Raw genomic sequence first — 15,003 nt, 5'->3', positions numbered from 1 at the left:
AGAACAGCCCACCCATCCCACCCTACAAGTATACTGCATACTCCAAAGAGCCAACAACACTTCTCCTCTTAAGTTTTTCTTGTGTTGCCTCAGGATGAGAATGTCTGGGACAGGTCTAGTTTGGGCATGTCCCAACATGGACTGAGGCTTATCTCTGTTGCTGGACTATTTCAGTGGAGAAAGTGGAGTACTTAGTGTCTGTTTTGGTTCTCAGCTTTGAACCTAAGTCATTCTGGGACAAGGGGGAAAAGCTCTTTTGGCAAGCTGGCTTGTCACTTGATGAAGCTTAAACATCCAGTCTTCTATCATGGGTTGCTTTCTGCATGATCAGAGACAGTGTTCACATCACCCAGTTTAATGCAATGTTTGTCAAAACAAAGGGCAGGAAGCCCTGGCTTCGTTCTGGTACTAGGTAAGTAACCAAGAATCCTTACTTAGGTAAACCTTCCATAAACACACAGCTCCCTAAACTTGCCTTTCTCCTACCTATTCTCCAGGGAATACCCGTGGGTCAAAACATTGTAAAAATCCCTTTTAAATATCTAGTTAACATTTTAAACACTATATTGATCAAACTTTCTGCTATCACCTTTCTCTTAAATCCCCACTTAGACTTCTTAACTTGTTTTTGTTTGTTTGTTTGTTTTTACTATAAGCAGTTGAACTACTGGTGCTTTTTCAATTAAAAAAAAATTTTTTTTGTAGTTGTAGATGGTCAGCGTGCCGTTATTTTATTTGCTAACTTTTATGTGGTGCTAAGGATCAAACCCAGTGTCTCATGCATGCTAGGCAAGCGCTCTGCCAATAAGCTAAAGCCCCAGTCTCTCGATTTTTTTGATGTGTATTTATTTGTTGGGTTTTGTTTTTGTTTTTCAGTTTTGCTTCCCTGCCCCACATCTTAAGTTGTGTTTGATATTTTTCTCCTGGGGAGAAGAAATACAAATAAGCAAATTCATAGTTGGCAAAAAATAAAAACAAATTGAAAATGTTGGCAGTAAACTCTATATTAACAAAATTTTCCAAAGGCAACTATTATAGCTAATTATTTCCACATTTGCCTGGAAAATAGCTTGAACCTTATGAGTCTTTGCTGTTCAGCTCTTTGGGAGGAGATGAAATGTAAACAAAAAGCTCCTTTCCAAACTTGGTTAAAATGTGCTCACTCTGATGGAATTGTCATACGATAGACTTGACCAGAAGACTTAAGCTTTTTGATAATATTGGGCTAACTCTATGTAATCATTTCCACATTGTTTTTCTTCTTGTTTAATTGCTGAAACAGGGTTACCTTTATAATTGAGCATGTTTAAGGAACACTTGTGCTTTGACTCTTGCAAATAAATCAACAAAGCAGTAGTGTATGATCGATCTCAGACTTGTGGGGGACTTTATCACATGACTAAGATTATTTTTTTTCCTTTTGATTCCTGTTGCCCATTCAACTTATTTAATATGAATCCTATTTTATCTGTAGCAAAACAAAAGAGTGTAGACAATTTGGCATCAAAGCAATGAACATAAAGAAAGAACTTAAAAGTATGTTGAAAGATTGGAATGATCGAGGGCTGGGGCTCGGGCTCAGTGGTAGAGTGCTTGCTTCCCATGGGTGGGGCCCTGGGTTCCATCCTCAGCTTCACAAAAATAAATAAAATAAAGGTATTGTGTCCATCTACAACTAAAAATTTGAAAGGAAGGAAGGAAGGAAGGAAGATTCATTGGAATGGTCCAATCAGGAAGATAATTTTTTTTTCTTAAAGAAAATGATAAGGACAAGATGTGAAAGTTAGAGAAGATAAAGCATTTTTATTCAAAAGTCTGAGATGATCTTTGTAGTGGACACTACTTTAGTCACCCTACAAAACAGCTTCCTGAGTATCTAAACAATGCTTAACCATATTCTCAAGTTTGCACAGATCAGCCTAGAGGAGATCCAATGCTTATTAACTTGTCCTACCCTCAAATCACTTGAGAAATAAATATAACCTTTCAGTGACAGGTTGGTGGCAATTTTATTTCAATAGCAAAAGAAACACCATGTAAAGAAAAATGAAAGGAATTATAGAAACTGATAGTCTTTGGCAAAAACATTTAAGAGTGTGTAACTGTTAGAAATTTCAACAGTTTAATAAAAAATCTGGTAAGACTGAGAAGTTTTAAGAACCTAACAAGATTATTATTTAGGATGTTTCCAATGTTCAGATTACTTATAAGGCTCTAAGTTAAGATAATCAATATTAAATTATTGTTTGAATGTTATATTTCTACCTTTATTTTTAGCTTCATAGAAGAGATAGATTCTACTATGCTGTCTAATAAAGCTATAAGTTTCATATAGATATTTTATAATTAACTGAATACAAATAATTTGTATTTTATATTGTTCTCTGCAAAAATCATAAATCAGAAAACAATTCCTATTTCACTCTTTTCCCTCCATGATCATATCAAGGAGTTAGATAATAATTAAATCCTAGGAAAGGAAATAAGACTTTTCTCATATCTACTGGGAGATGTACAAGATATAATTATAAAAAGCTGTTTATGTTATGTGTTTGTATGTTTCTCCAATGATATTGAGTAATCTAATTCAGAGGCTCCCTTAAAAAAAAAAAAAAGACAAGTGACAAATGTTAATTACCTTGTTTTGCAAACAGATTGTTCAGAGATTTTCAATGATGGCTATAAGCGCAGTGGATTTTACAAAATCAAACCTCTCCAGAGCCCAGAAGAATTCTTTGTTTATTGTGACATGTCTGATGGAGGAGGATGGACTGTAATTCAGAGGAGGTCTGACGGCAGTGAGGACTTCAACAGGTGTGTTAATTACAACAAAAATTTATTTGCAGTAATAAATGTGAGATTTTTAAGTTAAAACTTTTAAATCATAACTGAAGTTTATTAATTAAACAAAATTTCACTTACTAAGTAAGAATACGGAGGGTGATTTAATTCAAGAAGAAAATATTAGAGGTGGATGTTGCAGGGGGATACCTTGGATATTTCAGATGTCTATTTGGATGTTGCTAAAATTAAACTTCATTTTAAAAATTTTAGAGGATGGAATGACTATGAAAATGGCTTTGGAAATTTTGTCCAAAAAAATGGTGAATATTGGCTGGGCAATAAAAATCTTCACCTACTGACTACACAAGGTAAGTTTTGCCTGATAGCAAATTCACTTGAAATACAATAGAAAACAACACTAAAATGTTTTCCACTAAGCCATAGGCAATTGAATAAATTCAGTAACTACTATAATTTGCAGATGGTAATGATATCTATTGAGCAGTAATCCCTTTTGCAAATTGTGGCTGCTTAAAACTAGGAAGAAAGGAAAAGAAACTAGAACAAGGTTGGGAAGGAATTATTTTCTCATATATATATTCTATTTCTCGAAAGGAAATGTAATGTCATAATCAATACAAAATTATGTATACTGTCCCAGTTATCTATTGCCACAATAATACTGTGGAACAAACGATTTCAATACAATAACCATCTATTATTCCTCATAATTCTATAAGTTATTGGGGTAGCTTGCTGATAAGGGCTAGGTTCTACTGATCTTCACTAGACTTGCTCATGGGTCTGCAATCAACATCCTGGTCAGTGGGAGGCTGACTGCTCTAGGTTGACCTCATATGGAAATATTCAGCTGTGCTCTATATCTTCTCTCATCTTGCAGCTAAGTAACCTGGACTTGTTCTTGTAGCAGAGTCAGGGTTTCAAGGAAGAAAACGGAAGCACATAATCTTTTGAGACCTCAGAACTGACACGCAGCCATTTTCCTTCTATTGGTGAAAAAAAGTCACAAGACCAGCTCAGATTAAGGGGAACGGAAGTAATAGGAAGAGATATGAACTGACATTACAAAAGGGAGGTGAAGAATTAGGGAATTGGGGCTGTTTTTGCAATTATATAATCATAATATACGAAATGTCCTTGTTTCTGTGCCGTTTCCCACTTTCTATTTTGAAAACTTTGAAGATACAGCAAAGTTATGGGGCTGGAGCTGTGGAGGTGCGATTCACCATGAAGAAAATAAATAAGTAAAATAAAGGCATTGTGTCCATTTTCAACTAAAAAATTAAAAAAGAAAAGATATAGCAAAGTTGAAAGAAATTTCAAACTACCACCCAGATTCTCTGTTGACATTTTTCTATGTTTATCACATATCTATGCATCTACCCATCATTCTATCCATCAATCAATTTTTGAAAAAGATATATATTTCAAAGTAAATTGCAGATAGCTGTACAATCCTCTCCACAAACATTCATGTGCAGGTCTTTACCTAGAGTTTGACATTTGTCTAATTTGTTATAATTTGACAACACATTTTCTAAGCTTCTATTTCCCATGTTCTTTTGCTCCTGTTTCCTTGCTTAACTCTGAGACTATAGACAACCCCACTCAGTTTGATCCTGAATATTTCATAAAAGGAAGTTGTATTATCCAAGAAAACATGCTAAATCTCACTGACAATGTATTAATATTAGAGCAAGGATTTACTTGCTTCATTCAAGTTCAGCAAAGCTAAAGGTGTTTCTATATTCATACTAGTCAGTAGGATTATAGTTATAAATATCTTTGAGATATAAGAATAATAGAGTGTATGGGTAGGAAGTCTAATACTTTCTCCTTTTTCTTTAGATCAGTGCTTTCTAAATTTATATAAGATTGCCTTTCTTTTGCATAGTTATTATCCTAATTTTAAATAGTTTTTGCCAGATATATAACTCCTTTCATATCACTTCCATTTCTTTTTCACTTTAATATTTATCAAGTTTATCATTTAAACTATGAAAACCCCAAGAAGTAACCCTTGGAACTTTTAAATTTTGTATTATTTATTATTATTATTGTTATTATTATTATTACTGGGGATTGAACCTAGGGAACACTTTACTACTGAGTCACATCCCCAGTCCTTTATTTTGAGACAAGATCTTGGTAAGTTGCTTAGGGCCTCACTGAGTTGCTGAGGCTGGCCTTGAACTTGCAATTCTCCTGCCTCAGCCTCCTGAGTTGCTAGGATTACAGATGTGTGCCACCATGCCTGCCACCCTTGGATCCTTCTAAATATATGACATTCAAGCCTCTTATTTTTCAAAACTTTTATTGTGTACATTTTTGCCCAGATGACTTTGCCAACAAATCTGCTTCACCTTCATATTTGTTTATTTGGTGCTAGGGATTAAATCCAGGGCTTTGCACCTACTAAGCACATGCTCTATCACTGAGCTACATCCGCAAGTCTCCCTTTCATGTTTTGATTAAGTGTTTGGGCTGCTTGTTCTTACTATAAATGTATTATCAGTTCCAGGCTTTACAACAATGTATCACATCATCCCAAACAAAAGACAGAGCCCTGGTGCCTGCATTCTTTAATTATGAGAGCACTTAAGGTAGTGAAATTGCCTCTGAAAATAGCTTTATCCCTGTTATACAAAGTGTGACTGGAAGTGATTGCAACAAAATCCACTCCATGGATTTTGAGGTTAATGTTCACTTGTTCTTGAGCTAATATCAAAGAAAGGTTTTTCATATAACTCCCAGGATTCCTCTTTCTTCTTCTAGTAGTTCTTGAAGGGTTTACTGGCTGATCTTTTCTACTACCAGGAAAAATATCTAAGTTCACTTACAGGCAGGCAAGAGAGACTATCTTGTGAAATGTTGTGGCCTGATACTCAAAATACAAGATATCATTAATAGTACTTCTTTATTTTTTACTTTTTAAAATATTTTGTTTTAGTTGCAATTGGACAATACCTCTATTTTATTTTTATGTGGTGCTGAGGACCGAACCCAACGCCCCACATGTGCTAGGTGAGCACTCTATCACTGAGCCACAGCTTAGCCCAGTAATTCTTTATTTTTAAGATTAAGATTCTTATTTGGAAAAAGGGATATACTATTAAAATTCTTAAAACATCTGTCCTTTCATTATTAGATTTATTATTCTACTAACTAAATAATGATTTTTCTGTTGTTTTTTTTACCAAGTGAATTGTACTAGTTGTTATGTACAATTTTTAGTAGAACTTTTCTACCTCTACTATTGTGTCCTTTTTTTTTTCTCAGTAAAATATTCTTGTTGTAAATACAAGGGGGTCACTGTTTATTCTTTGAAAACTGATTCTTGGTAGAAGGAAATTTAAAAAGAGCTATAAATTATTTTTTAACCTCCCCAGTCAATGTCACGTCACACATTTTTTTTAATTTGTTTTACTTAGTTACACATGACAGTACAGTGATCTTGACATATCATACATTTGAATCAGGTGGGATATAATTTCTCATTTTTCTGAGTATACAGGTTGCAGAATCACATTGGTCATGCAGTCACATATATACACACAGTAATAATAATGTCTGTTTCATTCTACTATCCTTCCTATCTCCCCATCCCCTCCCCTCCCCTCCCAACACTTCTCTCTACTTAATCTAGGGTAACGCTATTCTTTTTTTTTTCCTCACATCTTCATACATGTATTTTGTATAACAATGAGAGTCTCCTTCATTTTAAAAATGCAATTTCTTGTTTCTTTTCCAGGAGACTACACTTTAAAAATTGATCTCACAGATTTCGAAAAAAATAGCAGTTATGCACAATATAAAAATTTCAAAGTCGGGGATGAGAAGGTACTACAATTTCTCAATTATTATCAATGAGGATTAGTAATGAGAACATACAATGTAACTCTAAGTCAGTAGAAATAAAAACATACCATAGAGTCTCTTCTTTATTAAATAAACATGTTAAAATGATGATCACTGGTAGGAAAACTTTCCTCTTTTTCTTTAGAATTCCTATGACTTGCATATCGGGGAATATTCTGGAACAGCTGGAGACTCCCTCGCAGGAAACTTCCATCCCGAGGTGCAGTGGTGGGCTAGTCACCAAAGAATGAAGTTCAGCACGTGGGACAGAGATAATGACAACTACCAAGGGAATTGTGCCAAGGAGGAACAGTCTGGCTGGTGGTTTAACAGGTTGGATGCTGTATGAACATGGTTGCTATGGTGTTGCTGATCGCTCAGTGGTGGGCATTAATTATAATACATGAGGTCATGTTGGTCTTATTTGTAATATGAATATTATTAAGTAAGCCTTAATAGGATTCTTCTGCCATGAAGTATTATTTGTTCATTGTGTACATGAGTAAAGTTTGAAAGATTTGTTTTGGGAATATACAGAATTACTACTTTTACAAAGATTGTTTGCAAACTGTATAATGGATAAATAATAAATAGAAGGCCACAAATAGACACAAAGAAAACATATATTCATGGGAGAAGTATTTGTGGCATCCTAATAATCAACTAATGCTTCACTTTTTCATATTATACAAAATAGACATTGCTGTTGCTGTACTTTTTTTTTTTACATAGTGCTACTTTTCAAGCTCTGTGACTTTCATTATTTCACTGAATTCAAATTCTCCCAGTGTAGAAATGTTTTCTACAATAGTCCCCAAACCTAATCCTACTCTCTGATTGAATACTTTGTTACTTTATCAGTAAGATCATTCAATTTTTTTTTTTTTATACTGGGGATTGACAGGGGTGCTCTACCTCGGAGCTATATCCTTAGTGCTTTTTATTTTTTATTTTGAGATAGTCTCACTAAATTGCTGAGACTGGCCTCAAACTTGCAAACTTCCTGTCTCTGCCTCCTCAGTTGCTGGGATTGCAGGTTGTGCACCACTGCACCCAACTTCCTTTTTGATTGTACAAACATCTTCCTTTTATGGATCTAAAATTTGTCTTCTACCTTACCAGGTTTGTCCTCAGTAGCTATGGAGTAATTGTAATTCCTTTTCTATGTAACTAACTCTCTGGCATCAAATGAGAAGCTATGTATTGCATTCCTAAGGTTTTCTCTCTGAGCCAAATATCCCTCATTCCTTTAAACACTGGAGATGCTGGACTACTAATCTCCATTTGTTGTATTCACAAATTTAAGACAGAAATGGAAACCTCATGCAGAGAGTCTTCCTTAAAAAATGACCCAGTGGGGGCTGGTGATATAGCTCAGTTGGTAGAGTGCTTGCCTCACATGCACAGAGCCCTAGGTTCAATCCCCATCACAACAACAACAAAAAAGACCCAATGGGCCTGCTATCTCTGCAGAACAAATGTGCTCCAAGATTTGAAAGTTCTTTTCTTGTTAGAAGATGAGTGCCATTTCAAATATCTGGACATTTAAACCTTTCATTTTTCAATCTTTGATATTTCTGGAGTGTCTGGTTTTCCTAATAATGAGGACTATCCATTTAATTTTTTAACAAGTATTTTGGAATCCTCTATTCTATTGAACAGAGGCATACCAGACATGTGTTAACTTTACTTACAATTATGAAAGTCCTCATTATAACATCAGTTATTATCACAGTTATTTTAGAGTGGTAGATTCAATTCAGATACAAGGAGCTAAAGGTACTGGAGCATGTCAAGCAGATCTAAGGAGTTGGAAAAAGAGTTTTTTTTTTTTTTTAATAGATTTTGCTTTTTTTTTATTTTTTAAGTTTTAGTCCAATTACTATCTGGCCATTTATAGGAGAACTGGAGTACATGCAGTAATGTGAAGGAACAACGAAACAAAATAATTTCCCCTACTTTGCAAATGACCAGTGATGATCATCTTTTCCTCCGTGGCTTTCCTGTTCTTCAAAAAAACCATCTGCAACTTCCCCTCCTCCTCTTCATTTTCCTCCCACTTTACTTCTAAGTTAGCATTATTTAACACTTACCCATAATTCACAAAGACATTTGAAAGCATCAGTAATGTTTGATTTTGGCAGGGCACGGTGGCACATATCTGTAATCCCAGGGACTCAAGAAATACAGGTCAACCCGGGAAATGTGGCAAGGCCCTATCTCAAAATAAAAAGGGCTGGGGATGTAACTCAGTGGAAGAGCACCCCTGCGCTCAATCTGTAGTACTGCAAAATAAATAAATAAATACATAAATATGTAAATAAATAAATTAAATGTTGGATTTTGAACAGAATTCCATGTGCAGAAAAATCACTAGTATTACCACGAGATCTAAAGTATGTTCTTTGTCCAATTAGTTGACTAGTTTGCACCCGAATGACAACTGGCACACATACTAATTGGGCAAATAAATGATTGACCTGCTTTAGAGAGAACAAAGAAAGACAATTCAGTAGCTGGAGCCACCAAAGAAAACTCAGAAAAGCTATAGATAAAGTAAATAGTTCTAGAAATTTGGTCTACTTCTACTATTATGTTTTTTAACTCTATTGTTCTCTTTTTCCTCTTTCCTTTTTATTTTCCCTGTCCTATTGAACTTCTAATTTACACAGAATATTAGCACTTGATAATTATTCCTCATATGGCAAACCAATCACGGAGCATTGCTGCCCTCTCTGTGCTGCTGGTACAGAATCTAAACATGAGCACCACAACTGCTTCTTCAAAAGCATGCACCTACCTACCATCATCCAACTTGGTGTCAAGTCCAGGCTGTTCTCAGAACTAGATGCTGGAAAATTATTCTTAGAGTACTAAAGGGCTGACCATAAAGTCAGTTTCCAAATAAGTTTCAAATCACAGACTAAATATCAAAGTAAATCAAAGTATATGTAGAAGATGTCAATATAAAAAGATGCCAAAATATTTATTCTGGAGACTCAATTTACAAGTGTTCTTTTTTCTAACATTACTTTTCATGGTGTTTCAAAAATACAGTAAACTCTAGACACTCGCAGATTTAACCTACATGGTGTCAATTAGTGACATCCATTTAAACTAGGAGAATGGCCAGGGGGTCACTGAAAGCAAATTACTAAGCTAAGTGATCCAACGCAGCCATTTGGCATTTATGGGTGTATTATGTAATTTTTGATTTCACAATTTGGGTTCTTGTCATAGATTTTCAAAACTACCCCTTGTGAATGTTCTCCTTATACTCTAATATTTGACATCTTTTCATTGGTTATATCAATAAAGAAACATAGTAATTAATATCATAGTAACAACACAGAAAATTATCTCGTACTCTTACCTGTAATTTATACATACATACCAGGGACAAATGTACAGGCTCTAAAGGAGGAAGAAGGACATTTAAAGTTTTTATGATAACCTAGTGAACTTTTCTAGATTGGTGCAATATATATTAAAAATTAACTTAGCAATTCAAACAAATGATTACTGGTCATGGCTGGGAAAATTGTAAATGGTAGTTTAGGTTTTGTTTGCCTATCCTTGAGATAAAAAAAAAAAAAAACAACAATTGATAGGTTAGTGATTTAAATAAGAGGAAGAAGGGTGCTTGAATTACAAAGCCACATCTTGGTGGCAGACTGCTGAACCCAGACATGCAAATCAACCAGGGAAGCCTCAACAGGGCACCTTTCCCCCACCTTGATTTGCTTATTCATGCCCCTCTTGCCAAGCAGGATATTAGCTCCCTTGATCTGGAGGATATAAGGCTGGAGGTTACAAAGTCGTTCTTCGCTTGTTTTTTTTTGTTGTTGTTGTTTAAAGATTACTAAGAACTGAAATGTTTACTTTTCAATACTTTACAAATGGCCTGTGTTGGATCCTCAGATTTGCTGTGGCCCTAAAACTCACCATTTTAAAATAATTGTCTTTTGTAGAAATGTTTCAGCTCTTGGAAACCAATAAATACCCATGTGTCTAAGAAATGGCAGAATCCATAGTTGAAAAGTTTTGATCATTCGCTAGCAAAATATAAAGTTTCTGAAGTGTGTTTTTCTAGTCTAATAAGTCTGTTTTCTTTTTTCTCCCACTAGGTGTCACTCAGCAAACCTGAATGGTGTATACTACTGGGGCCCCTACACAGCTGAAACCGACAATGGGGTGGTCTGGTACACCTGGCATGGGTGGTGGTATTCTTTGAAATCTGTGGTTATGAAAATTCGGCCAAATGATTATATTCCAAATATTGTTTAATTGTCCCTGTTGGGCTCTCATTTCTGTAATTCATCTTGGTTTAAAATAATTTGAAAAATAGCAATTCTGGATGTCTAAATATATGATGATAGCAATTGTGTGTACTTCTTTTCGTTTTTCTTACTTGTCTTTATTGCTTAATGTATTTTCAGTGCAGCAAATATGCAATATTCACCAAAAATACAGATTTTGTTAATATTTATTTAATTTTTATGTGTAAAAAGCTATAAGAACTTGTACCAGAAAAAAAAAAGCACAGAATATACACCATAATTTAGGAGATAACCCAAGCATTGTAATAAATTACGAATGCAATTCAAAGTAACAGAAACATAATAAATTATGAATGCCACTGACAAACACGACAGAATTCAGCAAATGATGGATTACCAAATCAACTGTATAGACAATACATATTATGAGTCGGACTTTGAACTCAGGTCTTAGTCTACAGAGCTGAAGCTCCTAACCACAACCCAGAATTGTAATCGCTTTAAAACACCACTCAGATTCTTAGGATGTTTTGATAGGTTATACACTTCTTTCATGAGCCTCATTTTAATTCTTTTGTTAACCCTGAGAGGTGTTATTATGGCCAATTAGCAAAGGTAAGAATTTGTGACTCTGAGTTTTTATGATTGCTCAGTTACAAAGTTAATGTGGAAGGGAACAAGGACTCAAATGCCAGCATTTTGGTGCTGCATCAAATATTTAGCCACCAGCCTGTGGCTCATCTGGATGGAACTTGGAGTGATACCTTTCAAGTGAGAGCAAAAGCATGAGTGTAGACAAGGTAGTCCAAAAAATATGGATGCATTAGGCACAGAGGATGCCGTTTGAGCACACATGAAGCTTAGTTATTTGATAAAAATACACAGTAACCACATCATCACAAAAATGAAAATAAATTGAAAAGCTGATAAGCGAGAAGGATGTATAGCGAGAGCTTGACCTGGCTGCGGGCATGGGGGTGGAGTCAGAAAAGCTACCTAGAACTTTTTAACCTGAAACCTTTTAACTAGGAATAGTTGAGTAAATCATTACAGGCTGAAGGAACCCTGCTTGTAAAGTATACAGAACAGGAAAGTGCATGGAAACCATAGTTTAGAAAGGCAATATAGTTTGATGATCCTTAAATCCTTAAACTGAGGATTCTGCCACCTTATAACTGAGTGACCTTTGGTAGGCTACTTCAGCTATTTCATCTGTAACCTCAGCTATTTCATCTATAGAATAGTATGTGCCTATAGGATTACTCTGAGGATTGCAGAACTAAATTACTTATTATAATGCCTTTCACAGAGTTAAAATTCACCAAGAACTATGGGGCTGGGGTTGTAGCTCAGTGGTAGAGCACTTGCCTAGCATATGTGAGGCACTGGGTTCTATCCTCAGCACCACATAAAAATAAATAAATAAAAGTATTGTGTCCGCCTACTACTAAAAAAAAAATTTAAATTCACCAAGAACTAGTTGTAGTTAGTAGTAAATTAGGCATTAAGGGACAATAATAATAAACATCTTTAAAGTCTTGGGTCAGATCAAGATGTTAACATTAGTTGTACTTTGTCCTCAACACCAGTGTTTCCCAAAGCCATGCACATTACCTGGGGATCTTGTTAAAATATCAATTCTGAGTCTAGGCTGGAGCCCAAAATTCTTAACAAGTTTCTAGATGATGCAGACGTTGCTCGTCTAGGAATCACACTTGGAAAAGCAATGATGTAGGGAACCACAGTTCTGTGGGATATTAATGGTTAGTACGGGAAGAAAAGGCCTCCTGATCAAGCAAGCCTAGGAGACGACATGTTAAAATTCAGCAGATTTCTTCTCTTGAGAATTACTTGGGTCCCTGAATATGCTGATGTGCTTTCCCAAGTTCCAAGAGGACACAGAGTGTGTTCATCTGCAAGGCATAAATCATCTGATTATGGAAGTCCAAACAAATAAGGATTTACTGTTCTTATGTAACATGAACTCAGCAGGTAGGTGGCTGTGGCCTGAGCTCAATGCTGTGCACCATGGAGGCTGATGTCTGCAATTATTTAGTTCTTTCTCAAACTGCAAGTGTGTGCTGTTTCCAGTGCTTTGAATCCATGTTGAAAACAATATGAAAGGTGAAGGGTCAACAAACTTCAATCTACGCTCTATTGACCAGAATTGTGTCATAGGTTTACTCTACCTGGAAGATTGGGAAAGAGAATATATATAATCTTTGTAGAATGTGCAGGTAAGGGATAAGTGTTTGCCATGGTTTCTGAACGTTTGTTTTTGGATGTAGTCTTGTGGAAAGAGTGTTCCATAGACTACACTTTGGGAAACTATAAATAATGGAGCACCACTGACAATTTAAAATAGGAGTATGACTTGCTCAATAGTGGCCTCAAAACTCACACAATTAGGATATCAAAAGAAGAAAAGCTTTTAAAAAGGGGGTGAAAATGATTCCACAGAAGAAGGGAGCTAAACGGTGTAGTGTTGCATAAATCTCACTATTACTACTTTTCAATGCAGAAGGAATGATTCAAGTATGAAAATGCCATCAAAATACAGAAAGAAAAGAGTTCTAATGAAAAATTGTTGGATTTAGTGAGAATGTTATTTGTGTTCCTAAGTCCATTTCTGTGGAATGGGAGGTAGCTAGAGGGCAGGAAATAAAAGCAGAAGAGAGAAATAGATAGGTCACTTGAGGAATGTGTATATAATGGAGAGAAACTGGACTGTTTTTTATCTGAAGCCAACAACATCTGGAAGACCCCAGTCTAAAACAAATTCCTCTAAAAATTCGCCAGTAGAATTATTTATTAGCCTTTATCACTTTTTAAAATGCAGTGCTTTAATTCATATAAGCTGATACTTTAGGGACAACAAATTCCCGAGGTTTTTTGTTTTTGTTTTTGTTTTTTGACAGCAAATTCTAAAGAAAAATGTAATGTTGCTTGTAAGGAAAGAAATCTACTGAATGACATACTTTGTATTAGAGGTTACATCCATCTTGTTCAGTGTTCTCTCCAGCTCCCAACACAATATCTGGCACATGTTACAATTTCAGTGTTTGTTGACTAAATCGAACATAACTTTCCTATTTTTGTATATGAATACACAACCAGTGAAATTCCACATCATGTACAACCACAAAAATGGAATCCTAATTAGAATAAGTGATACTCCATGTATGTATAATATATCAAAATACCCTCTACTGTCATGTATATCTAAAAAGAATAAATAAAAAGGAAATATTTTGTTGACTGGCTCATTGAAGAAATAAGTGGGTGTGCTGGCACATGCCTGTAATCTCAGAGACTCAGGAGGCTGAGGCAGAAAGACTGCAAGTTTGAGACCAGCCTCAGAAACTTAGGAAGACCCTGTCTCAAAGATTTTTTATAAAAGGACTGTGGATGCAGCTCAGTGATTAAGGGCCCCCAGGTTCAATTTCTACTACCAAAAAAGAAAAGAAAAAAGAAGGAAGAAGGGAATGTAGAATTCCTAATACCAAAAAAAGGGAAAAAAATGTGAAGAAAGAAATGATATAATGATGGTAAATTATAGAGTCATAATTGTTACTCCATTTGTGGTCTTTTTTTAACCTCTCCTTTTAAAAATTGATTTTTAAAAATAAATGATGGCAGAATGCATTATAATTCTTATTACACATATACAGCACAATTTTTCATATCTCTGTATATAAAGCATGTTGACATCAATTCATGTCTTCATACACGTACTTTAGATAATGATATCTATCACATTCCACTATCCTTGCTAATCCCCTGCCCCTTCCCTTTCTCTCCCACCCCTCTGCCCTATCTAGAATTCATCTATCCCTCCCATGCTCCCCTCCCTACCCCACTATGAGTCAGCCTCCTTATATCAGAGAAAACATTCGGTATTTGTTTTTTTTGGATTGACTAACTTCACTTAGCATTATCTTCTCCAACTCCATCCATTTACCTGCAAATGCCATGATTTTATTCTCTTTTATTGCTGAGTAAAATTCCATTGTGTATATGAGCCACATTTTTTTCTAGAAATGCAAATCAAAACTAAGAT

At 35.2% G+C, this 15,003-nt stretch overlaps 1 protein-coding gene across 2 annotated transcripts in view; it reads left to right on the top strand.

The window, feature by feature from the left end:
- Fgl1 (fibrinogen like 1) overlaps nt 1–11,045 on the top strand; it is a 33,365-nt gene extending 22,320 nt beyond the window's left edge. The window contains exons 4-8 of one of the 2 annotated variants that reach the window (XM_015486071.2): nt 2,655–2,814; nt 3,055–3,152; nt 6,557–6,645; nt 6,809–6,996; nt 10,791–11,045. In XM_015486071.2, coding sequence (XP_015341557.1) covers nt 2,655–2,814; nt 3,055–3,152; nt 6,557–6,645; nt 6,809–6,996; nt 10,791–10,950 — 695 coding nt within the window. In that variant the 3' untranslated portion in view covers nt 10,951–11,045. Of the gene's footprint in view, nt 1–2,654; nt 2,815–3,054; nt 3,153–6,556; nt 6,646–6,808; nt 7,047–10,790 lie in introns of both variants that reach the window. The other variant, XM_048791829.1, reaches the window with a different exon arrangement.
- The last annotated feature ends 3,958 nt before the right edge of the window (nt 11,046–15,003 follow it).

Source organism: Marmota marmota, unplaced genomic scaffold (genome assembly GCF_001458135.2).
Source record: "Marmota marmota marmota unplaced genomic scaffold, marMar, whole genome shotgun sequence".
Taxonomy (NCBI): Eukaryota; Metazoa; Chordata; class Mammalia; order Rodentia; family Sciuridae; genus Marmota; species Marmota marmota.
This window is presented reverse-complemented; position numbering and strand designations above follow the sequence as displayed.